The sequence below is a fragment of the Dromiciops gliroides genome, chromosome 5 (genome assembly GCF_019393635.1).
Source record: "Dromiciops gliroides isolate mDroGli1 chromosome 5, mDroGli1.pri, whole genome shotgun sequence".
Lineage (NCBI taxonomy): Eukaryota > Metazoa > Chordata > Mammalia > Microbiotheria > Microbiotheriidae > Dromiciops > Dromiciops gliroides.
Window position 1 is genome coordinate 281,951,711 of NC_057865.1, and position 24,138 is coordinate 281,975,848.

A 24,138-nucleotide genomic window follows, 5' to 3' on the forward strand; every position below is an offset into this window, starting at 1 on the left:
TGTTATTTTTTCTAGCTCTATAAAATAATTTTTAGGTAGTCTGATTGGTATGGCACTGAATAAGTTAATTAATTTAGGTAGAAAAGTACCAGCCCTGGATTCAGGAGTACCTGAGTTCAAATCCGGCCTCAGACACTTAACACTTACTAGCTGTGTGACCCTGGGCAAGTCACTTAACCCCCATTGCCTGCAAAAAAAAAAAAAAAAGAAGAATTTAGGTAGAATTGTCATTTTTACTATATTAGATCTGCCTATCCATGAACAATTGATATCTTTCCAGTTATTTAGATCTGATTTGATGTGTGTGAAAAGAGCACACTTTAATTCTTGCTGAGGTGAGGTGATGCTTGGGCGATCCAGGCCAGTCCTCCCAGAGAGTTTTCTACTCACATTGTACTCAGAAGAACCTCATTTTTGTCGCATCTTTTATACTGCTATCTTTTGGCTAAGGACAGTAGTGCTATTGTGAGTCCTTGTCAGAAAATCTCCTTCTATAGATAAAGCCCTTAGGACAAAGGGAGCTGATGGCTTGATAGCTGATGGCAAAGGTGCACTTGTGCCTCTTGAGCAGTCTCTGGTGATCTGACCAGTTGTCTGTGGTGTTTGAGGGAGCAAAAAGTCTTTTAATAGTAGCAGGGGCACCTCATTTCTCAAACCTCTGTAAGGCCAGAAGAAGAAGGATGTGGAGGGTGAGGCTTGAGTCTTTGCTTCATTTAGGAACTTGGGAGTTTTCCTCTCAGTTGATTCTACCTACCCAGAGTACAATCCTTTTGTCACATTATGGAGATGATTGCTAGTTGTCTTTGTCTGAAGGACATTTTGTATACTTTCATCATGTCCTGTAGAGGGACCCAATTACTGTTTCTTTTTTTTTTTTTTTTGCGGGGCAATGGGGGTTAAGTGACTTGCCCAGGGTCACACAGCTAGTAAGTGTCAAGTGTCTGAGGCAGGATTTGAACTCAGGTCCTCCTGACTCTAGGGCCGGTGCTCTATCCACTGCGCCACCTAGCTGCCCCCCCCCAATTACTGTTTCTTGAAGATTTTACATGGTTAGTTAACTCTCTGTGATAAGAAAATTACTGTATCTGGCTCTTGATGGAGGCCCAAGTTCTCTGCATAGTTGAGGGTCTTGTGATGGGTTAACTGGTATGTGATATTTATGATTTAATGCCACGGATAATATAGTTTCTGAATTTTAGGGTCTGGATGTTCTGGAAATCATGAGAAATATTCACGTATTTGTGTCTCGGTACCTCTACAACCTCAATAATCAGGTAAGTGGTGGAAAGGACTTGAGGGGAAGAATGTTTCATAGATGCCTAGAGAGGGGAGAGATGATATCTACTCGCTTCCTGCATTTTGGGAAAGACCACTTCACGCCAGGACTTGCTTAACACAGCACCTGGCACATACTGGGTGCTTTAAAAATGCTTGTTGTCTTAGACATCCTCAATGGAAACCTTTTCATTGAAAAACCTTCAGTGAAAAGATGGCCAGCCTCTCCTGAATAACTTGTGTGGTGATTTTTTGATTCAATGGGCTTTGACTTACTGATTTAATATAAATCTGTTTACTTGCAGATATTCATTGAACGGACTAGCAACAACAAGCATTTGAATACGATTAACATCCGACACATTGCAAATTCAATTCGCACCCATGGGACAGGAATCATGAACACCACAGTAGGTACCCTTTACTTTTTTTTCCCCCTCTGGATCTGTAACTTTTTTGGTGTTAAGGATTTCTTCATTTGCTTTGAAAATATTTTCTTCCTGTATCACAAGGTAATGACATACTTGGGAGATGGTACAGTGTCTAAGGAAGCTAACGGTTTTGAAGCATTCTCAAGCACTTTGTTTTTTAAAAAATAACAAAGATTTTTATTTATACTTTTGAGTTCCAAATTTGATCCCTCCTCTCCCTCCCTTTTCCCCTCCTTGAGGAAGTAAGCATTCAGATGTGGGTTATACACATGCAATTATGCAAAACATCACCATATTAGTCATTTTGTATAAGAAAACTTGAATTTTAAAAAAATGAAAAAAAGGGAAAAATAGCCTGCTTCAGTCTGTGTTCAATCAATATCAGTTCTTTCTCTGAAGGTGGATACTATGCTTCATCATTAGTCCCTTGGGATTGTCTTAGATCATTGTATTGCTGAGAATAGTTAAGTCGTTCACAGTTCTCCAAACAATATTACTGTCTCTGCACAGTGTTCCCTTCTCAAGTGCTTTAGACGCATACATTTTTAGTGTATGCAAACAGTAAGCTTATTGCAGCTTATCTTTATATAATTTATTAAAATAACCCTCTTACAACTTTTAGTGGGCAATTTTTCAGCTTAGGTATTCTCTGTGCACTTGAAAGTTAATTTAGACCTTTTAACAAATTTAGGCTTTTTCCCTGCACTTAATTTGAAATTTTTATTAGATAGTAAGATTGGTTAATGTGGTTATTGGTAGATAATAAGCTGTTTTATAATTTAGATGTTTTGGGAGCTTTCCATTTCCCCTTATTAAAATTTCCAGATAAGTACATAATATAATGAAAAGTCTTTTTTAAATTAAAACTTTTTTGAAGAATTTAAAAGTCAACCCCACATTTTGTCCCATAATAATCTTAATTCACCTTTTCTATCTCTGCAATTTAGGATTCCTTAAAGGGAAGACTCTTTGTGAGATGTGGCTGAAGGAGGGGTGGGGGGGAGGGGAGTTTCAGCAAGTGAAATATCCCAACTTTGTGCTAGCGATTGACTACAAGAGTTAAAATCAATCCTAAATAATGACAGGTGACTCTCTATAGGCATAGCACTATTTGGTAATAGTAAATAGCATGGTCTCTGGCCACACTGAGCTTCATGATCTCTTTGTAATTGTGACTATTGGCATTGGTTCAAGAACTCATAAAGTACTTTCATATTACATCCTGCTTTCTAATTTTGATTTTAATTTTTTAACAGGTTAATTTCACCTACCAGTTTTTGAGAAAGAAGTTCTATATATTTAGCCAGTTTATGTATGATGAACACATCAAATCTAGATTGATCAAAGATATCCGGTTTTTCAGGGAAGTGAAGGACCAAAATGATCACAAGGTATGTTGTAAATATTTGTTGCTTTTGAGATCATTTGATTGAATTTCAGAGGCAGCTTGGTGTAATGGGTGTGAGCTTGGCCTTGTACTTTGGAAAGACACGGAGTTATTGTCCTTGCTTCTGACACATCATGGCTATGTGACATTAAACAGGTCACTTTACTCAGTACCCCCCCCCCCCCCCCCAATATGACTCTTGGAAAAGTACAGATGAGATGCTAATCTGCATTGAGGAAGGGAGTTTCCATACTGAGAGCTCCCCACACCCATAACTTCACAAGCCTGGACCAAACATATGCTCTAGCAGGCGCAGTAGCCAGTTTATAAAGGTCTGTTGGAAATGTCATATTCTAGTAATGTTTTTCATCAGTTTTGGTGATTATTGTGACAGAGCTGCAAACTAAAATAGATTGGTGGAATATGCATTAAAAGATCCCATTATATGGGGCAGCTAGGTGGCGCAATGGATAAAGCCCTGGCCCTGGATTCGGGAGTACCTGAGTTCAAATCTTGCCTCCGACACTTGACACTTACTAGCTGTGTGACCCTGGGCAAGTCACTTAACCCTCATTGCCCTGCAAAAAACAAACAAAAAAAGATTGCATTATATTAAATTATACTAGGGCTTACTATATCTAAATGTAGGTCAGCAAAGCTTGTGTGATCATGTTCTCTCCTATGAGGAAAAAGAAATCTTAATTGCTATTCCAAAATGAATTTATCACCTAAGGTATGTCATAATACACCTAAACTTGGTGTGTTGAAAAAGCCCATTGCATGCTTTGTGGCAACATATGATGCAGCTGCTAGTGTGACTTGGGAGCGAATGCCCTTGGTGAGCCTCTGCCCTCTAGGTATGATTCTATCCTGCCTATCATTTTGGGGTGAGGAAGCAGGTGCCCTCACAGAGGGGTCTTGGTTATGTTTCTGAACCCCTATCAGATGTTCGGAGGTAGTCATGGAGACGAGGAGCACATGATCCTTTGAGTATTTCTTCTGGGGTTTTTTGTTTTTGTTTTTGCAGGGCAATGAAGGTTAAGTGACTTGCCCAGGGTCACATAGCTAGTAAGTGTCAAGAATCTGAGGCCTGATTTGAACTCAGGTCCTCCTGAATCTAGGGCCAGTGCTTTATCCACTGCACCACCTAGCTGTCCCTGTTGCTCTTATCAGAGAAAAGAAAGGTGGTTGTTAATATCAGACTTTTGTCATTTCCCCTTGTAAAAATATTCCAACTCTATTATAAAAGCACAAAGGTTTGAAGCATTTAAAGCTCCCTCTGGCTCCAGCCTATATCTGTCCTTCCAGGCCATGAATACCTTGCTCACCATTACACGTTTGGTCTTCTAGCCAAACTGACTGACTCAGTCCTCTGTGCCATAGCATTCTGTGTCTTGCCTTTGTGACATATATATACCGTCTTCCATTTCTCCTGGAATGCCCTTATTTCTTAAGTGCCATCTCCTTCAAAGAAGCCTTTCCAGAGTCCCTCATCACTGTAGTTTGTGTCCCTGGTACCCAGCACAGGGCCTGGAACATAGATGCTTAATAAATATATATATTAGATTGTAAATTCCTTGAGGGCAGGGATTGTCTTTGTCTCTTTTTGTATCCCTAATGCTTAGTCCAGTGCCCGGCACATAGTAAGTGCTTAATATAAAGTGTTTATTGATTGATTGCTCGATTGGATAAATTATGTAAACAAATTAGAATGCAGAATGGAGTTAGTATGAAACATTTGTAGATATTATCTGCATTAAGGATAAATACTTCTATGTTCTTATGGAAATGCTCTTAAAACTCTTTCTTGCTAGTATCCTTTTGAAAGAGCAGAAAAATTCAATAGAGGAATCAGAAAACTTGGAATAACACCAGATGGGCAGAGTTACCTCGATCAGTTTAGACAGCTCATCAGCCAAATAGGTAAGAAGAATTACTGTGAAATTAGAACCAGTCATTTTTTTTAATCATAAAAGTATTTTATTATTTTCCAGTTACATGTAAAGATAGTTTTCAACATTTGTTTTCATAAGATTTTTAGTTCCAAATTTTTCTCCCTTCCTCACTTCCTTCCCTCCTCCCAAGACAGAAAGCAGTCTGATATAGGTCATATACGTACAGTCACATTAAACATATTTCTACATTAGTCATGTTGTGAAAGAAGAATCAGAACACAAGGGAAAAACCTCAAAAAAGAAATAAAAAATAGCCAAAAAGTAGAAATAGTCTGGTTCAATTTGCATTCAGAATCCACAGGGTTTTTTTTCTGGATGTGAACATTTTCCATCATGAGTTCTTTGGAATTGTCTTGGATCATTGTATTTCCAAGAAGAGCTTAGTCTATCACAATTGATCATCACACAATGTTGCTGTTACTGTATACAATGTTTTCCTGGTTCTGCTCACTTTACTCAGCATCAGTCCACTTAAGTCTTTCCAGGTTTTTCTGAAATCTGCCTGCTCATCGTTTCTTACTAGTATTCCATTACATTCATATGCCACAATTTGTTCAGCTATTCCCCAGTTGATGGGCATTCCCTCAGTTTCCAATCTTTTGCCATCATACAGAGAGCTGCTGTAAATATTTTTGTATATGTGGTTCCTTTTCCCTCTTCTATGATCTCTTTGGGATACAGACCTAGTAGTGGTATTACTGGGTCAAATGGTATGCACAGTCCCATAGCCCTTTGGGCATAAGAACCGATCATTCTTACAGGAATCCTGCCTCAGTAGGGGACAGCTTATGATGTCCATGTGAGAACCGCACTTGATTCTTTTGAGATAAGTTTCCTCTGAACACACTAGAAGGGTTTCACAATGGGGTTGGACAGTCATTTGATAGACCAGTATGAGTCTTCCGTGGAACATTTGTTACCTGTAGATAGGCAGGTACATATACCTAGATATACATGGGCATATGTGCATTTATAAAAACACCAGACGGGTACTCTAATATGCTTATAAATGTAGATGTGCACACACATATATGGACATAAGTATATTTAGATAGACACATACTATTCATACACATACTATACATACATATACACACACACTCAGAGACACACACATATATAGACATAATATAGACACACTATCTACACACACATATAGACATATATATACAAATACACACACACACACATACATACACTTTCAGGAGAGAGACAGACACACATTCGCGCTTAAACTAGAGGCTCTGTGTTCTACTGCATCGGTTATCAAAGTGTGGTCTCTGGTCCCCTAGACACTCCCATTGGGGAATCCTCAAGGTCAGAACTTTTCATAGTAATGTTTAGACATTATTTGCTTATTAAAATAAAACATTCCCTCTTTTTTAAATCACATGCTTGTGCGAGGCTGCATTTTCTTCATGGGTACTTCAACCAAAACAACATATGGCAGCAGATTGAATCTACTAGCAGAAATGAGAATCAGCTGTCTTCTATTAAGCAATACTTGGAAAGATTTTTTTTAATTTGTAAAACCTTTTCTACTCTTCCAGCTAAAGTTTTTTGTTTTGGAAAATATGCTTATTTTTTGTGAAAATATCTTATTTAAGTTCACACGTAATGGATTTATTACTATTTTTTTACACAAATTAAATATTTTGAAAATTTTTCAGTTTTAATTTCTAATGCAGTAAATTGGTAGTTGATATTTGATGTAATAATATTTTCTAATACAGTATTGATAGATGCAGCCAATATAAACAAAAGTTTTTTGGGCTCCTCAATGATTTTTAAGAGCGTAAAGGGGCCCTGAGACCAAAATTTTGAGAACCACTGATCCAGTGGATAGACGGCCAGCTTCGAGTCAGGACAACCTTGGTTTAGGTTTCACTTCTTGACATGCACTGGCCATGTGATTGGGCAAGGCACTTAACCTCCCCTTGCCTTAGGCAGCTCTGAGGCTGTAAGAGGTTAAAGAGTTACTGGGCTGCTTTCTCAGGAAACACTGCTTCACTGGGAGCTTGGCCAACTAGTGAAATGGCAGGTCTAGGCCAAAAAGAAAAGGAAAAAAAGAGATATACAGGTTGTCCCCAAAGTCTTAGTGCAGAGACCTTTGGGAGACTTCGTGTAAAAGTGTGTGTATATTTATTTATATACACACACATATACATATATACATACACAAATATATATCAGTATAAAGTTTTAAGAACTTAAAAGGCATCAGTAGATGTAATAAAAATGCAGGATTAAATTTGCATTGTTGACATTCTCATGCCACACATCTCACGTTTTACTTACATGTTACTGTTTTTAGGGGTTTTTAGCTGTAAACTCTTGGCAGAGGGTGACTGTATTTTTGACTTTTAATGCCACCCACTCTGCTGGGCATAGAGTAGATGCCCTCACATTCTAGTTGAACTGAATTTTCCAAAGTTATGTTTGCTTTAGAGATTATACATTCTGGAATATAGTCACTGTAGACCAGCTTTACTTTTTGGGGCGGGCTAGGGTAGGGGAGGCAATCGAAGTTAAGTGACTTGCCTATGGTTACACAAATAGTAAGTGTCTGAGGCTAGATTTGAACCTGACTCCAGGACTGGTACTCTATCCACTGTACCACCTGACTGCCCCTCAGCTTCACATTTGTAATTAAACTGTTACATTAGCCAGCTATTAAGGAACTGAATTTTTCATTTGTAACACTACTGAAATAAGATGTTATACAGTAACCTCTTGTATGACGTGAGGTGGCAGTCTTTGCTGTGTACAATTCTCAATGTCTGTGATGGTAAATTTAAGGCGATAAAGCTCTGGAATAGGCTTTAAAAGCCTGCTGAGTACAAGCTCTTACAACTTAGAGTGAGAAGGCACTTCAGAAGTCATCTCGTCCTCCTTCCCTCCTCCCTGCTCCCTTAAGCCCTGAGAGAGTGAATGACCACTGAGGTCGCAGTAGAAGAGAGCAGAGGCAGCAGAGAGAAGCCCAGCTCTCGACTCCTGTGCTCTTTCTGTTCCATCCCATAGGCACCGTGTGAGCTTTGGATCACTTCTGGCTCCACGGGCAGGAGGGTATAGGGAAGGGCCTGAAGTACGTGGGTGTACTGCACCTCCCCCGTCATGTGTGCATGCGCTCCCACACACTCACCCCCCACATACTCACAGTCTCACACACACATACTCACACAGGTGCACAAACACATGTCTGTGGTTTGGTGAGTTCTTTGTGCTCTGCATTTTTGTCCTTTGCTTGGTCAGATGAAAGCTTGGCAGATTTCGCTTCACTTGAAATCACAGGACAGAAGAGCTTATGTTTTATGTTACGTGGTAACTGAAAGATTGCAGACCTTGTGCAATCATGCAGCTGTGCTCTGGTCATTAGACTGAGTGAGATCCTTATGTAGTTCCTTCTGATTGGCCGCCTTTGTCATTTTAAAGGTAATGCGATGGGCTACGTGCGAATGATCCGGTCGGGTGGGCTCCACTGCAGCAGCAATGCCATCAGGTAGGGTCAGACACCTTGGTCTCTTCCCTTGATGTCTTCCCATTTACTCTTCACAAATTTTGGCCATTTGGATTCCCCTTTGGAGTGCCTCCTACAGGAGAGAAGCCTCTTCTCTTCTGATCAGACATTGGTGGGTGATAGAAGGCGTCCGGAACAGTCGCCAGTGTTTGCTTTCTCTGTTTCCTCTCAGTCACTATTGATCTACTTTTACAAGGGAGTACATAGTGCAGGCTGCTCTTGAATAATCTTTTGATCATCGGGACCAGTTTCTTTATGGAGCTTCCAGATCGAGTTTTATGCTTGATGTAGCTTGGCATCTCTTAAGTTTAAGTGCTTGATGATTTGATACTTTAAATGAATCAGTGTGAGTATTTAATTTGTAGTCGAATCACACTATCTGTGTAAATGGAATATGTTACCAATTTTAGTGATGTCCTGCACAATTTACTATAGGTTTGTTCCTGATCTTGAGGATATTGTCAATTTTGAAGAACTAGTTAAAGAAGAAGGGCTTTCAGAAGAAACACTCAAAGCAGCAAGGTAATGTTGTATTTGTGGGTTACAAAAAGCACCTAGGGGCAGATTTAATCAAACAGCAAAGAAAGTGATCTATGGGAATGAAATTTAAGACAAGTTTCTGAACATTGTACTTGTTTAGAAATGTTGATTTTGAGCATTTATTTGTTTATCTACAAAATCCTAAATGAAATTAAAGATTGCTTTTCTTAGTGAACCTGTCAGACAAGGGGCTTTCTATTTGGTTAAGAAGGAAATCTCCCATGAGGTTATTACTTTTTCTCTTTTTGTGTGCTTCCCACTAGACCTTTGGGCTAGACTTGACTTTTCTGATATAACTTTAGTTAATATTAAAGAAGAGAAATAAATGGGATTGTTAAATGTTTGGGGAAATCAGACCTTTTTGTTGTTACACTCTTTGGGGCCAAGTTATACTTTTGTCAAGACATTGAATATATTTGGGCATAAATGTTGGCAACATGGAGTGTCCTTCCTACACCTGGTGGTGTTTGACACTCTTAGAGAACAGAGGTCAAGCTTGCAGCGTGCTCAAAATCCCAGTGTTGCCTCCATAGGATACTGTACTTGGGGGAAAGGGAATGGTCCTCGGAAGGTCTGGCAGCCTTAGGGAAAGGAAGGTTAAAGTAACTTGCATGGTGATGATCCCTTTACTTGGCTCCTTGGCAGTGACTTGAACTACAGCTGCCTTTTCCCATCAGACTTTGTGCTGGGGCAGAGATTTAACCAACAATGATCCCTGTTTAGGGGAGAGAGATGTGGGAGCTTGACCAACGGTGTCACTAAGACATCTCTGTGCACTTGGTGGCAGACTTTTTGTATGCTCACCCGCTAAGTCACAAAGAGCGTAGCTTTTCAAAGGGTCCTGTTGTGCCTTAGTAAATCTTTCTTTGAGAAGTGAAGAGAAAGGCCGAGAGTGAGCTAACACAATTGGTATTACTGTGTAAAGACAGGAAGCAGAGGAAATATCTCTCGCCTCATTCTCTATTAGCTCAGAGTGGGAAAGGGCAGAGAGCTGGACACTATAGCCCAGGCATCTGTCCTTTGCAGGGTGATCTTTGGTACATCCAACTTGTGGGAATGGGCTGGGGGAGAATTGTTACTTCTCTTTGGTTTAGTGTCAGGTAAATGGACTCTTAGCCTTTTCACTGTTGTGTTCTGCTTTAAGTTGTGTTGGGTTACAGGGAATTGCCTGAGCTGTTTTAAAAGCTGTGGTCGAGCCCTCGGCCCACTGGCCCCATCTTGTTTGAGTCTTTGTGACGATGAATTAGAAAATGCTAGATTTTGTTTGCTTTGTGGGAATTGACCCGGTAGGAATACATGTGTACTTTCCTCCACAAACAGTGCCTGATTCACTAAAAACAGGAAAGAAGTTTTAAGGGTAGACTTTAAAAAAAAAAGAAGCAGCAGCTTGCTTCTTTGGCCTGAGAGCATTAGAGAAGTTATAGCCAGTAAAAGATTAGCCCTCTCCCCAGCCTGGTGTTCTCTGTTACTTGTATAAATACGGGAAAGGCTTTACGTTCCTCAGGAGAGGGTAAGTTGATACCGGAATGTCTCCCAAGTCTCTATTTCAGTTTTTAGTGGGCGCTGTATTTGCCTGGGCTTCCCTTTGACCTTGTTTTCCTTCCCCTTTCCAAATTCCATATGGTTTCTTGTGACAGTATCCTGGCATTCTGTTATCTTGTTGAGTCACTGAAGTACTTTTGTGACATCTCTCATCCAGCTGGCCTCAAGCCTCCATCTCACCAGCCTGCTGGTCACCTCTTTGGGCTGATTTTGTGTTGTGTGTTTTTTTTTTTTTTTTTTTTTTTTAGTGAGGCAATTGGGGTTAAGTGACTTGCCTAGGGTCACACAGCTAGTAAGTGTTAAGTGTCTGAGGCCGGATTTGAACTCAGGTACTCCTGACTCCAGGGCCGGTGCTCTATCCACTGCGCCACCTAGCTGCCCCCTTGTGTTGTTTTTTTTAAGGAAATGGACAATGTGTGCCTCAACAGGATTTTCTCAAGTTTCACATGTCAATGTTGGGTTGAAATTCTTTTGTCCCCATAGGGCAATAGCTTTGGAACTGAAATGGATTTAGAGCCCAACTTCTTCTGAGCCCCGGAGGAGGGGCATGCCTTTCTGAGGTCACCCAGGCCCTGTAATGGGCAGAACTCAGTCAAACCCAGCCTCTCTGACTTAGCTACCTTAAAATACTCAAAGCCTTGTTACCTGGGAGAGCAGTGAGACTTGTTTGGTGAGGTCCAGAGGGCAGCTCTGGGAGCTGCGGGTGGCAGTGGCCAGGAGGCCTTTCTAGGCTGAACATGAGGCCAAAAGTGCTCATCGTTAGAGCTGACCAGGAGTGAGCTGGGCTGGGTGACCTTGGGATGCGCTGGGCTCTTCCTCCCTGGGGGTTTTCAGCGTGAGGCTCAATGGCCACACATGCTGTGGAGGAGACTCTTTGGGGGATGGTTTGGAGAAGATGGCTGCTACTCTCCCTTTCAGCTCTCAGATGCTGTGGCTCCCTTGTAACTTCAGTATCCCTGTTGCTTAGGGACTGAAGGAGAGATCAGTGGTGCCCAGCTCTCTGGAAGGAGCAGGCATTGCTGGGAGACTGCAGACTTCTCTTTGATATATTGGAGTGACTTTATTTATTTATTTATTTATTTATTTTTTAGTGAGGCAGTGAGGGTTAAGTGACTTGCCCAGGGTCACACAGCTAGTAAGTGTTAAGTTTCTGAGGCCGGATTTGAACTCAGGTACTCCTGACTCCAGGGCCGGTGCTCTATCCACTGGGCCACCTAGCTGCCCCAGAGTGACTTTAAATAGTTACTTTTGCCTCTTTCAAATATTTCAATTCATTAGGAAGAAAAAATGCCTTGTAGCTGCAGCAGCTCCGGCATTGAAGGTTATTACATAGGTCCCAGGAACCAGTCGCCTTGGCCATTTCAGTTTTGGGTCCACATCACTGCGGGTAGAGGAGAGAGGGTGGGTTCTTCGGGCAGGTAACTGGTATTTTTCCAGGCATACTTGTGTTTGAATTTATACTTAGTCAGCAAAGTTTCTGGTCAATATTACAGACACTAGAAGTGAATGGACGCTTTGTTTCACACTAGATGTAAAGATGGGTGTGCACAAACCGCCAACAGTCATAGCTTTTCTAGGTTCTGGCACATAACACATGCAGGGCTCTGGCTGGTGGCTGGGGGGTCTACAAAAATGGCCTGAAGTCCTACAGCTCTGGGAGGTGTGAGAGCTTCTAGGGTCTATCCAGTGGCTGGGGCCTGTGGAGACTGAGGGACACCACACCCCCTTTCTTTAGAATTGGCTTCCTTCTGAAACCAGCACCACACGCATCTGAATATTTTAACCTTTTCATTTGTAAATCTGGGTAAAAAGATGTGAAATCTAAAAAACCCACTGCCATGTTCCATCTGGTCTTCCCCCACTTCACAGGCTGACTTCTGCTTCATCCGTGTAATGGAAGTCAGCTCCAGCTTTGAGCCCAAAAGAACCAAACTGATAGGGAAACAAGTTCAGAGGCGAGCAGGCTGGGCTTGGGAGGGGGTGCCCTTGAACCACTCCCTGGACTGTGGTAAACAGAAGGGCTCTTGAACGTGCAGAGGCGTTCTGTAGGTGCTCTGGAGCCAGGATTGGTCCATTCCATCCCTCAGCCAGTGAGGACACTGAACTCAGAGACAGCGTCTCATGGGGGAGGAAGAGCGGGAAGCCGATGTTCCTGGACCACAGAGGATGTGCAGGGGTGGAGAGTAGAAGGACAGAGCTTCCAAACCCCAACTCAGGCGGTCAGAGGGAGCCACTGGAGTTTATTGACGAGACATGAATTTTACATTCGTGTCATGATAGAAGATGTTTCATTTATCAACACGGTCCCCCTTCATTTCAGGTTGGGAGGGAGTGGAGAGAGACGAGGCCAGGAGGCTGAGCAGGAGTCCAGGGGGCCAGGGAGGTGGGCAGGCCCCAGGGCGGTAGCTCTGTCTGGGGAAAGAAGGGAGGCTTATATAAGGTTGTTAGAGCAGTAAAGAGGCCAGGCCCTGGCGGGACTGAGAGAGTGAGGAGTGGTGAATGACCTCTCTCTAAGTTGAGAGCCTGGCTCACCAGGAGGAAGGGGCTGCCCTCAGCAGCCATAAGGAAGTCAGCAGGAGGGGAAAGAGAAGGAGGTCAGTTTCAGCATCCTGGCTTCAGGGGGGTCTGTCAGAGTTGGAGACAGCCATTAGGTAGTCCAGGATGTGAAACGGAAGAGAAGGAAAGAGGCTAGGCTTGGATAAGTAGACCTGAGAATTATCTGTATAGACAACATAATTGAATCCATGGGAGCTGATGAGATCCCAGAGTGAGGGAGTATAGTGAGGGAAGAGAGGAGGACCCAGCACAGAACCTTGGGAAACCCCCACATTGAGGGGCATGACCCAGGTGAACATCTAGGAGTGGTCAGACCCTTCAGGAGGAGAGAAATGTGAGTCTGAAAAGGAGAGGGTGATTAGCAGAGTCAGGACCAAAAGGACATCACTGTGTTGGGGTCAGTGTTCAGTTTGTCCCACTGTGGCCAATCAGACCAATCCGAACCTGGCAGGCTCCACCACAGATCGGACACAGACAGTGCCTATGGAGCTCGGCAAGACATAATTTGCAGTAGGATAAGGGGACAAGAGACTTGAGAGCAAGTGGTGGGGGCGGGGGGTGGGGGGAGAAGCAGCCAGCGTGGCCAGTGCAGCGGGCATGGCCTGGGCAACAGCTGAAGGGACCGGAGGAGGCAAGTCACAGGGAGGTTGAAGAGGGTTATGGATCTTAAGGCAGAAGCAAAGAGAAGTAAAGATTCTGATCACGTGAAGGAATTTCAGAGTTCTTGATCATGTAAGTGGAACATTTGTGAGTGATGGCAAGATCAAATTTAGGACTGTCTCTGTGTGTAGCTCAGGTGGGGTCTGGGGAACTGGGGGGATTGGGGGAGTATCATCATGGAGGTGGAAGTCTCCTAGTCTGAGGGTAGGAGTTGGGGTGGGGAGGGAGACAGTGAGCCAGTGAACTCATTGAAGAAGAAAGGAAGGAGAATGTCTTTGAGCTCAGGAGGTGATGGCCCCCAGGATCTTGACTGGATGGTAAATTTGGAATTGATGGACCTCACAGGAGAAGAAGTGACTGAGGGATAGTGGGCAATGAGGAGTGTTCTGAGTCCCCCACCATGCCCAGCAAATTGGGGGAATGAGTCCAGGTGCAGCCAGAGCTGGAAAGAGCCGCCGGGGAGGGTGGGCCATAAGGAGGGAGCCAGGGTTCACGGAGAGGCATCGAATCATCCAAGGCTTCCCCAGTCCGCAGCCTGGTGCTTGGACACTCAGTCTCCCGAGCTGCTTAGCCTCTTGCCACTTCTTGTACAGAAGGTGGTGCAGTTTTCTCTGTGAGACTGACAGGACCCCGAGCACCTTCCACAGATGTAGAGCCTCCTATACTCCCTGGGCCTTGAGCGTGATGATGGCGGGAGTTGGTTGGCATCGCTGCTTCCTTGGCAGGGGGCAGCCACATGCTTTTTAAGTCTTCCCCTCACTCCCCTTCTTCTTTCTTTAGGCAGCTGGACTCCGTCCTCAGTGATCACACCCGGAATTCTGCAGAAGGCACAGAGTATTTCAAAATGCTCGTGGATGTGTTTGCTCCTGAGTTCCGCAGTCCCAAGAACATGCACCTCCGAAATTTCCACATCATCGTCCCCCCCCTGGTCAGTACTTTGAGCCGTGAATTCCAGGAAGTTTGGTTACTGATGTGCTGGGAGGCTCTTTGCAGCCTGAAGGGGACAAGACGGGAAGGGGTCAGCGTGTGAACACCTGCTGTGTGCCAGGCCCCTTGTAAGCAGAGCACTTTGCAGATGGTCTGTCGTTTGATCATGGGATCATACGACATGGGGTGTTCTACCCACAGTATCGATGGTTTTGTTGTCGTTGGAGACATTTTGAACAATTCCTGGTGCAGCGAAATTCATCTCACTTTCTATGAATCTGCTCTGCAGTGTCCTGGCCAGTTGTTTGCTGTGCAGCACGTCTGTTGGGAAGAGGCAGCCCGCTTACATGCTGTTGTCAGAATTAAACTAAATGAGCTCATCATCTTCTCGTCAGCTATTTTCTTATTTGCAGAATTGTTGCCTTAAATATTTAAATTTTAATTAGTAATGATAAATTATATTAATAATTACTTAATAAGAACAAGTTCTTGTTGTCAAAACTTAAGAATTTCTCCAAGATCTAGGAAGGGTGACGTTCAGTAGAATGTCCTGACATCCTAATTAAATGTTTAATGCTTGATAGCACATACCCTACAAGTATTCTTTTTTAACCTGAGAATATGCCAGGAATAAAATAGAAGTCAATCAGATGTATTTTTATACGAGTGTGACTGCTTCTAGATTTGGGGTTTTCCCCATTGAAGGCTAGGACCTTGTAAAAGGTTACAACTGTTTATCTACTAAGTATTTTTCTGGGGCATCTTAAGGTGAAAAAGATGACATCTATAAGTTGTGTTTTTTTGGGGTTTTTTTGTTGTTTTTTAGTGAGGCAATTGGGGTTAAGTGACTTGCCCAGGGTCACACAGCTAGTAATTGTTAAGTGTCTGAGGCTGGATTTGAACTCAGGTCCTCCTGACTCCAGGGCCAGTGCTCTATCCACTGCGCCACCTAGCTGCCCCCATCTATAAGTTTTTAATGGACAGCTCTTACTGAAGTCCAGACCATGAATGTGCTCAGTCTATCCCACACACATTGACGGAGCACCTACTATAAGGTGCAAGGCACTGGGCAATGAGTCTAAAACATAGGTCTTGCCTTCAGAGCAATTATAGTTGGGCAAAAAGATGTAGATACCTGAAGATTCAAATAAAAGAATTGAATGAACTCTTCAAGACAACAGTCTTTCTACTGCTGAAGTTTCTAGATGTTGAAAAGACATGGTTCATTGGCAGATTAATTCTACATGGGAGTAATTATCATGAGTGTTCAAGTGAGGAAGACATAGTTTTGGGGTCCCAGTGTCAGTGGATGAGATTTGAGCTGGATTCCAAGAGTTTGTCAGGAGATGGGTGATTGGAGGGGGAGAGAGGGAGAAAGGTATGAGGCCAGAGGAGGGAGACATGAGCTTTGTGTGCCATATGGAAGACCACAAATGAAGCGGTTTGGTTCAACCTTAGGCTTCTTAGAGAGTCAGAGTCTTGTTGGGGATCTTCCAGGGGGTTGGGGAGTATTTGGAACGAGGAGTGCAGCGCCATGATGGAAGCACTGTGTTACATCATTCATAGAATGGATGAAGACCATCCTCAGGAGGCAAGAAGGACCATTGATGATGATGACAGTAAGCTAGGCATATAGTCATGGGCCTAATGTGACAGCAATGGGAAGGAAGAGCAGGGGACTCACTGGAGAGAGATTCTGAGGGGAAAAGGGCATTACAGCTAACTGGTTTTAGGGACAATGGAGAAATGAGACAAGGGTTTGAATCTCGGTGACTTGAATAAGTGGTTCCATTTAGTCATTGAAATAGGGGAGGCGGAGCAGGGGGAGGCACTTTGTGGGGTATCTTTGGCATTTTTGACGTGTTGAATTTGAATTGAGAGCAGGTCATCCCAATAAGAACAATGCTGGGCATTTAGGAATGGAGAAAGGGGAGAGTTCAGGGCTGGCCAGGGGCTTGGGTGTTTGAAGGAAGCTGTGAGATAGTGACTGGCCTCTCTCGGGGAGCGTCAGGGAGAGGAGAGGACCGGGGAGTGGCGACTACATTTCAGGCACAGAGGGAGGAAGCAGAGTCAGTGATGGGGAGACACCAGGGTCTGGATACACGTCACCCACATCCAAGTGGCTGCACTCATGGAAAGAAAGCCTCTCAAAAGGCAAAGGAAGCTCGTGTGGATGCCCATGGAGATTAAGCCTGACCCTGCCCTTGGTCTGGTTGTGACCTGTTCTTCTAATCATCAGCTCTTTCCATTTCAGACCCTCAATTTTGTAGAACATTCCATTAGCTGCAAGGAGAAATTGAATAAAAAGAATAAAATGGGAGCAGCTTTTACCGACGATGGCTTTGCCATGGGTAAGCTTGCGTGGATTGCATTTTCCATTAGTTCTATATGCGCAGTTTGTTGGAAAATGGAGCCCTTGGCTCTTGGCATATTGCTGTGGGTGGACAGTGTTGACTGTACATTTCCTTCTTAAGTGTCATATTCTTGGCCGGACTTGTGTGGGTATCATTGACCCCTCTTGTTAATGTGCCCGTAGTATTTCTGCTGCCTGTGCCCGTTTAGCCTGGGTTTGCAGGGTGGATTTCCGGGGGCTCTTGTGTGGCTGGTGGCCATGACTGCCGTGCCCCAAGGAGGAGAGCTTCCCCTAACTCCCATCACAGCGGCAACTGCTGCCTGATGTGTTGGGAAATTAATGGCTATTTGGGGGTTTTGTCATGCCTTCTTTTGAGCTCTTGAAATACAGTTTATAGCATTTTTCCTCTGGAGAAATGAAGAAGATAGGACCATAGTGTGTCCTTCAGCTGTAAAATGGAATTTAAAGGGGTTTCATTCTAAAAGACTTAGTTTCATGGTGAAAATGAAGAGCAATAGAGTCATATCCATGCCCGAATATATTGCCATTTTGCTTTGTCTGTGGCTGCAGGCGTGGCCTATATTCTGAAGCTTCTGGATCAGTACCAGGAGTTTGATTCGCTTCACTGGTTCCAGTCTGCCAGAGAGAAATACCTCAAAGAGATGAGGGCCGTGGTCAAGCAGCAGAATGTGCAGTCGACCAGTCAGGACGAGAAACTGATGCAGACGATGAATCTGACTCAGAAGCGCCTTGATGTCTATTTACAGGTAAGGACTCAGCCTCTGCCATCCAGGGCTTTTGGAGAGACGGAATCTCCATGTCATTCCAGGAGGGGAGGAATAGACACCTGGAATCTTACCAAAGGGAGTGCATAGGATCTTAAAAATAAAATAGAGAAAATTAGAAGTTGTTTTAAATATTCTCCATTGTTTTTGTTTAGGAATTTGAATTGCTCTATTTCTCACTGAGTAGTGCAAGAATTTTCTTTAGAGCAGACAAGACTGCGGCTGAAGAAAACCAAGAAAAGAAAGATAAAGAAGGTTAGTGAATTTAGTTCTGGAAAGTTTCTTGGATGTTTCTGCAACATACAGTGTCTTGCCCCTCTCCAGGGCAGACAGTGGCGACTTCAGCCTGAGGGGGCACAGCCTTGATTCCAGAAGCAAATGCAAGGTGTCTTGGTGTAGCTCAAACCGCTGCTTTGCGTTTTCCTCTGAGAACTTTAGGCCTCTCTCAGAGCCTTGCTGACTTTTATGCACAGTTGTACCCTGCCTATGCATCAGGCTTCCTGAACCACAGATAGTTATTGGCATCTCAGTCAAAGAGGGGCAGGGAAAATGCTTGTAGAGGCAAGCACACTGAGGTGCTGAGATGCAGCTGAAAACCTGCTCTTGAGAGAGGGGACGGGAATCAGAAAAGCAGGCGCCACACTGGGAAAACAGCCTTTTGGGGCCACTTAGTGTTGGGGCAAAGTAGGGCCCCACTTAGCAAAGTCTCCTCACCTGGGAGGTGAGAGCATCACTCTGTGAGCTGCCTTACACGCTTAGGAGGGAAGCTCGTCTTTATTCTTCCCAAGGTGTTGCCATGTGTCAGGTAGCATCACTAGTGATAATGAGTCATTAAGAAAATCCTGCCTGGCAGTACACCGTGTAAGACAAGGAAGGGAGTATTAACATGTTATGAAATTTTATCTCTTTTCAATTAACAAGAATTTCTTTTCTCTCCTTCCCAACTTATTTAAAAAAGAAAGAAAAATAAGCCCTTATACCACAAGTGCAGCCTAGCAAAAGAAATCAGCCCAGTTGACCATAGCCAAACACTCTGCATCTCATTCTGCATCTTGAGTCCCTCACATCTCAGTCAGGAGGTGGGTTGCAGGCTTCGTCATCTGTATTCTGGAATCTTGGTTGGTCACTGCATTCCTCAGAGCTCTGAGATCTTCCAGAGTGGTTTGTCTGCACAGTGTGGTAACTGTGTATGTTCTCCTGGCTGGGCTCACTTCACTCTGCATCATGTAACTGTCCTCTTTACCATTTCACCCATCATTTGCTGAGACCTTCCCCAGTTAATGGGCAGCCTGTTGGTTTCCAGGCCTTTGCCACTGCAGAAGAGCTGCTATAAATATTTGTGTCCATGTAGGCCCTTTTCTTCCTTTTTAAAATTCAAATTTTATTTTTAGTTCCAGATTCTTTCTCTCACCCTCTTCCCCCTTCCTCCCAAACGTAGAAGGCAAGAAAAACAAAACCCATTACAAACACACATAGTCATGCATCACACATTCCCACCTTAGCCATGTCCAAAAGGAAAGACAACATTCTTCCATCTGAACTTTTGAGTCTGTGGGTTCAGAGTGTGTTTCATCCGGAGCCTTTTGGAGTTGTGGTTGGACATTCTGTTGATCAGAGTCATGAAGCCTTTCAAAGTTCATTGTCTTTATAGTATTGTTGTTGTAGAATTGTTCTCTTGGTTCTGACCACTGCACTTTGCATCTGTTCATAGAAGTCTTCCCAGATTTTGTTTTTGTTCTTTGGTGGGGCAATGGGGGTTAAGTGACTTGCCCAGGGTCACACAGCTAGTAAGTGTCAAGTGTCTAAGGCCGGATTTGAACTCAGATACTCCTGAATCCAGGGCCGGTGCTTTATCCACTGAGCCACCTAGCCACCCCCAGAATTCTTTTTTTTTTTTTTAAGTGAGGCAATTGGGGTTAAGTGACTTGCCCAGGGTCACACAGCTAGTAATTGTTAAGTGTCTGACGCTGGATTTGAACTCAGGTCCTCCTGACTCCAGGGCCAGTGCTCTATCCACTGAGCCATCTAGCTGCCCTCCCACCCCTGATTTTTTTCAAAACCATCCCCCTCATCACAATAGTATCCCATCACAATCACATACCACAACTTTTTCAGCTGTTCCCCAGTTGATGCGTACCCCCTCAGTTTCAATTCTTTGCCCCCACAAAAAGAGCCGCTATAATTATTTTGTACAAGTGGGTCCTTTTCCTCCTCTTTTGATCCCTTTGGGATACAGACCTAGTAGTTTTATTGCTGGGCCAAAGGGTATGCACAGTTTTATAACCCTTTGAACACAGCTCCAAATTGCTCTCCAGGATGATTGGACCACTTCACTCTTCCACCAACAGTGCATTTGTGGACCTATTTTTCCACATTTCCTTGAACATTTGTCATTTTGATTTTATGTCATGTTAGCCAATCTGCTAGGTGTGAGCTGGTACCTAAGAGTTGTTTAAATTTGTATTTCTTTAATTATTAGCAGCTTGGAACTTTTTTTCACTTAAACTGTAGCATCATTAAAGATTGCTTTGATTCCTTTTTTTGAAAACTGCAAGTTTGCATCCTTAGACGATTTATCGACCGTGGAATGGCTTCTTGTGCTTGTAAATTTGAATCATTCTTTTTATGTCTTGGAAGTGAGACTTTTATTTGAAAACTTTGCTGCAAAGATAATATATTTTAGAAAGTTTTCTACTATGTGTGACTAAGAGGAACTTTTGGCAGTTGATGAAAAAGTTTTAGTTACCTGGAAGATCAATTTATTTGGAATACCTCATTCCCCATTATTGCCAGTTAAATGAAATGGTGCTGTTCTTACTAGTTCAGAACATTGAGATATTTTTGAAGTTAGAACTGAGTAATCAGGAAGTGTGTATTTGAGGGGATTTTTTGGATGTGCAAACTTTATTTCTGCTTCTTCTAGTAGCCAGGATAATGCATGGCAAGGTAGTTCAGAATAGTCCCAGTTAGATACAATCCAGAGATTGAACTAGCAGCTTGGGTTGGCATATTGGTGATAAAGATCTCGAAGTATCCAGGATGATTTCAGACAATCCAGTCCTATGGAAGAGCCCTTGTACTGTGGAGTGCTCAGTGACTACAGGAGGGCTCAAAGGAGCCTGGCCTCCTTTCCTGGGCCCTTCTGCTCCTTGGTGATTGGGTATCCTCCTCCTGGTCCCCCCATTGACGCGGTGCTGGCCGGGGGCCTGCATTGGTGTTTGGTTTGTGCTGCACCCTCGAGTCTTTGGGCGTCTCACACCAACCAGAGCTCGCTCAAGGATGCAGCTACAGTGGCCATATAGGTCAGTAAATAAGATCTTCGCCTGTCTATGGATCACATTTGTAGCCTGTAGCCCGGGAGGGTAGGACCTTTACTTAGCGATGCTTTTTGCAATGAATGGAATCATAGAATTTCAGAGCCCATAAGGAATGTAGATCATCTGGTCCCGTCCTTCAGATTTTAGATGAGGAAATCAAGGCCCAGAAAAGTTCATGCCGCTAGCTAATTAGGAGCAAAGCCAAGCCTAGATCCTGTCTCCCTGAAGTCGAGTCCAGTATCTGTGCACAACACTCACTTGTACCAGTGGAAAGCAAGGTTATTCCTATTGGTTCACGTTGGGCCTTGACATAGCCGTGTGGAGCTTGTCATTCCAGAGCGCAAGAGCCCAATGGAAATGACTGTAGTGTACATCAAATTGGCCTTTTTCTCTTATCAGTTCTGAGAGAGCTTTGGGAATGCAAATATTTGTTTAACAGAAATGAAAGTTAAGCAAGATCTGATTTCTTCAGAATGTTTGTCTTCATGTTTAATTCATTGCAAGTCAGCTTCATGCATATTTTTGCTTCTTATTCTTCTAGAAGAAAATAAAACAAGCAGTGAAGACCCCGCGCCTGGTAGCAGCAGCTCTGCCCTCACCGATCCTGTGGTGAAGTGATTCTGAGGCTGGGTTTGGGGAGTGTCAGGGAACCAGCATTGTTTACACCGGCGGCTGCAGCTTGGACTTTAGAAACCTTGAGATACGTGGATTGCTGAGCAGGCCGGCATATCTCTAGACATGTCATGTCACAGGCCTCTGTTTGGGGCTGGGCTTTAAAGCTGTGTCCATTTTAAAGACTTTAATTTTAGAAGGTGCTGAAAGAATTTTCAAAAGTTGGTTCTGGTCTATAGTAGCCTACAGAATAACATACTTTTTAAAAAATGGTTATGGTTTCAAGTAAAGTTATAGAAATGCAAATCTAAATTCTTGCTCTGCTATCTGCAGATCTCTTGGCATCCACGTGTATGATGGGATTTTGTGTTTTTATAGGCTGTGGAGTCATGATTTGCATTAAGTCAGTTAAAGATTTTCAACTATTATGGTAACAAATTAAAAATAGATACTGTGCATATCTAGCAAATATTTAACTATAGAGATGAATGGTCAAATTCTAAAAGCATCTATGACACTGTAAAGAGACTTAGAATAAAGCCGTTATTATGGCCTGGACTGTTTGGTAAGCTTGAGACATTGGGTGCCCATTCGAGCCAGTTTGGGATCATCTATTAGTGACATGCTGCATAGACCTACCTGAGCTCTGGAAGCCTGTTGTGAGTCGTTTGACACTCAGTTTACAAAATTGGAAAAACTCACATTACATTAAATGATGATATTAAAAGTTTGTTTCTTGGTACTCCTAATTAAGGAAAATTAAAGTGAGGGCCCAACTTCTTCAGAAACTGGCAAAAGACACTGTGGGTTAGCTCTCAGAATAGCAGATGAAAGCTTATTCCCATATTCACACTCAGGTTTCTTTTGTCAGCAAGCCTAAATTCAAGGGAAATTTGAAACACACCTTTTCTTTTAACAGGTTATAATCCAAGCAGATTCTCATGAAATAATATTTGCACTGTGCAGGCATAAAAAATGACCACTGTGAGAATGAGATATAATAACTGAAATCCCTTATGGCTTTTATGGCTTCCAGAGGGTTCGAGTATCATTGGCTATTGGCCAGCTGCTAGTTTTATTTTTGTCAAGTTGTGCCAGTTAACAACCAAAAGGCCAATCTTAACACATTAAAATGCATTAAAAAGATTACTTAGAGTAAAAAGGAATTTAACTTTCTTAATGTAACTCAAACTTAAATCAGGAATGACTTGATTTTTATTGCATTTGCCTGTCCTAGCATTTCTTTCAAGAAATGCTGTAATTGACTTCAAGGTTGGTCTTTGACTTCCACCCCTTGGAAGCCATGCATGGTGTCTTTCCATCCTCCATGGACTCATCGGTGAGAGTCAGTGTTACCTCTTCTGGAATAAACATGTTTCATTTGAAAGTCAAAGGAAGCATAAGATGCTGAATTGTTTTTGCTTCTTCTGTAAACATGACCTACATCATCATGGATTGGTAATCTCCTGAAAGCATTCAGTCCTTGACTTATGCGTCATCCTAACTGCAGAAATGGCCCTAAAGCATGCTGCAAAATTCATGAACGTTCTTAAATGATCCTGCATTTAATTGTACCAAATTAGTTACTGCCTCGCCATAATCCCCACAGTATTGCTGTTCTAACTTTAAACCCATGGATGATGTCTGATATCAGCTAATAGTAATTGGAGGGAGAATCGGCTCCTGCCTTTCAGTGGAGGCCCAAAATATTGGCAGTTGAAGGCTTCACCATTACTAGGTCAAGCTTACACTTTGACCTCTGTTCTTATCTGGCTACCTACCATTGGGAAGCAGTGGTTTTACTCTCTCCAGTGCTTTGTCTAGCCTGCAGAGGGCTAACAAATCCACGTGTGGGACCAGATCGGTGAGAGCATACCAGAGCACTTGGCTGTGCTTTTTGTTTGCCCGCAGAGCCGTAGGAAGGCGCGTCTTCATGTCCGTTGGACTTTAACACAGTGATAGCTTTCCTTGCTAATTCTCATAGTATCATATTTTTCTAATGTAGTATAATTTAGGGATGAATGTAAGCACTCATTGTAAGCTCTTTAATAACAAAGATAATCAAGTTCTCAGGAATTAAGGACCAAGTATAACATTGTCTCTTCTATTTGTTAAAAAAAAGTGAGAATTTTGTTAACCTTATTTCTGTTGTCAGCCTCCCTCCCCTCTGCCCTCCCACTTGTGGAGCAGAACACACTCTGTACATTAAATTGTGTCAGTAAACTGAATGATTTTCATTCCCCTGAATGTTTATGTTCAAAATTAAATGTCCTCTAAGAAA

At 43.0% G+C, this 24,138-nt stretch overlaps 1 protein-coding gene across 4 annotated transcripts in view; it reads left to right on the plus strand.

The window, feature by feature from the left end:
• Positions 1–24,138, plus strand: part of WASHC4 (WASH complex subunit 4) — a 54,549-nt gene extending 30,411 nt beyond the window's left edge. For 2 of the 4 annotated variants that reach the window (XM_043966497.1, XM_043966498.1), the window contains exons 23-33: positions 1,200–1,274; positions 1,581–1,685; positions 2,963–3,097; positions 4,908–5,016; positions 8,481–8,547; positions 9,001–9,087; positions 14,644–14,791; positions 17,045–17,141; positions 17,714–17,910; positions 18,084–18,183; positions 21,787–24,138. In XM_043966497.1, coding sequence (XP_043822432.1) covers positions 1,200–1,274; positions 1,581–1,685; positions 2,963–3,097; positions 4,908–5,016; positions 8,481–8,547; positions 9,001–9,087; positions 14,644–14,791; positions 17,045–17,141; positions 17,714–17,910; positions 18,084–18,183; positions 21,787–21,863 — 1,197 coding nt within the window. In that variant the 3' untranslated portion in view covers positions 21,864–24,138. Of the gene's footprint in view, positions 1–1,199; positions 1,275–1,580; positions 1,686–2,962; positions 3,098–4,907; positions 5,017–8,480; positions 8,548–9,000; positions 9,088–14,643; positions 15,420–17,044; positions 17,142–17,713; positions 17,911–18,083; positions 18,184–21,786 lie in introns of those variants that run through there. The other 2 variants (XR_006353251.1, XM_043966499.1) reach the window with 2 other exon arrangements.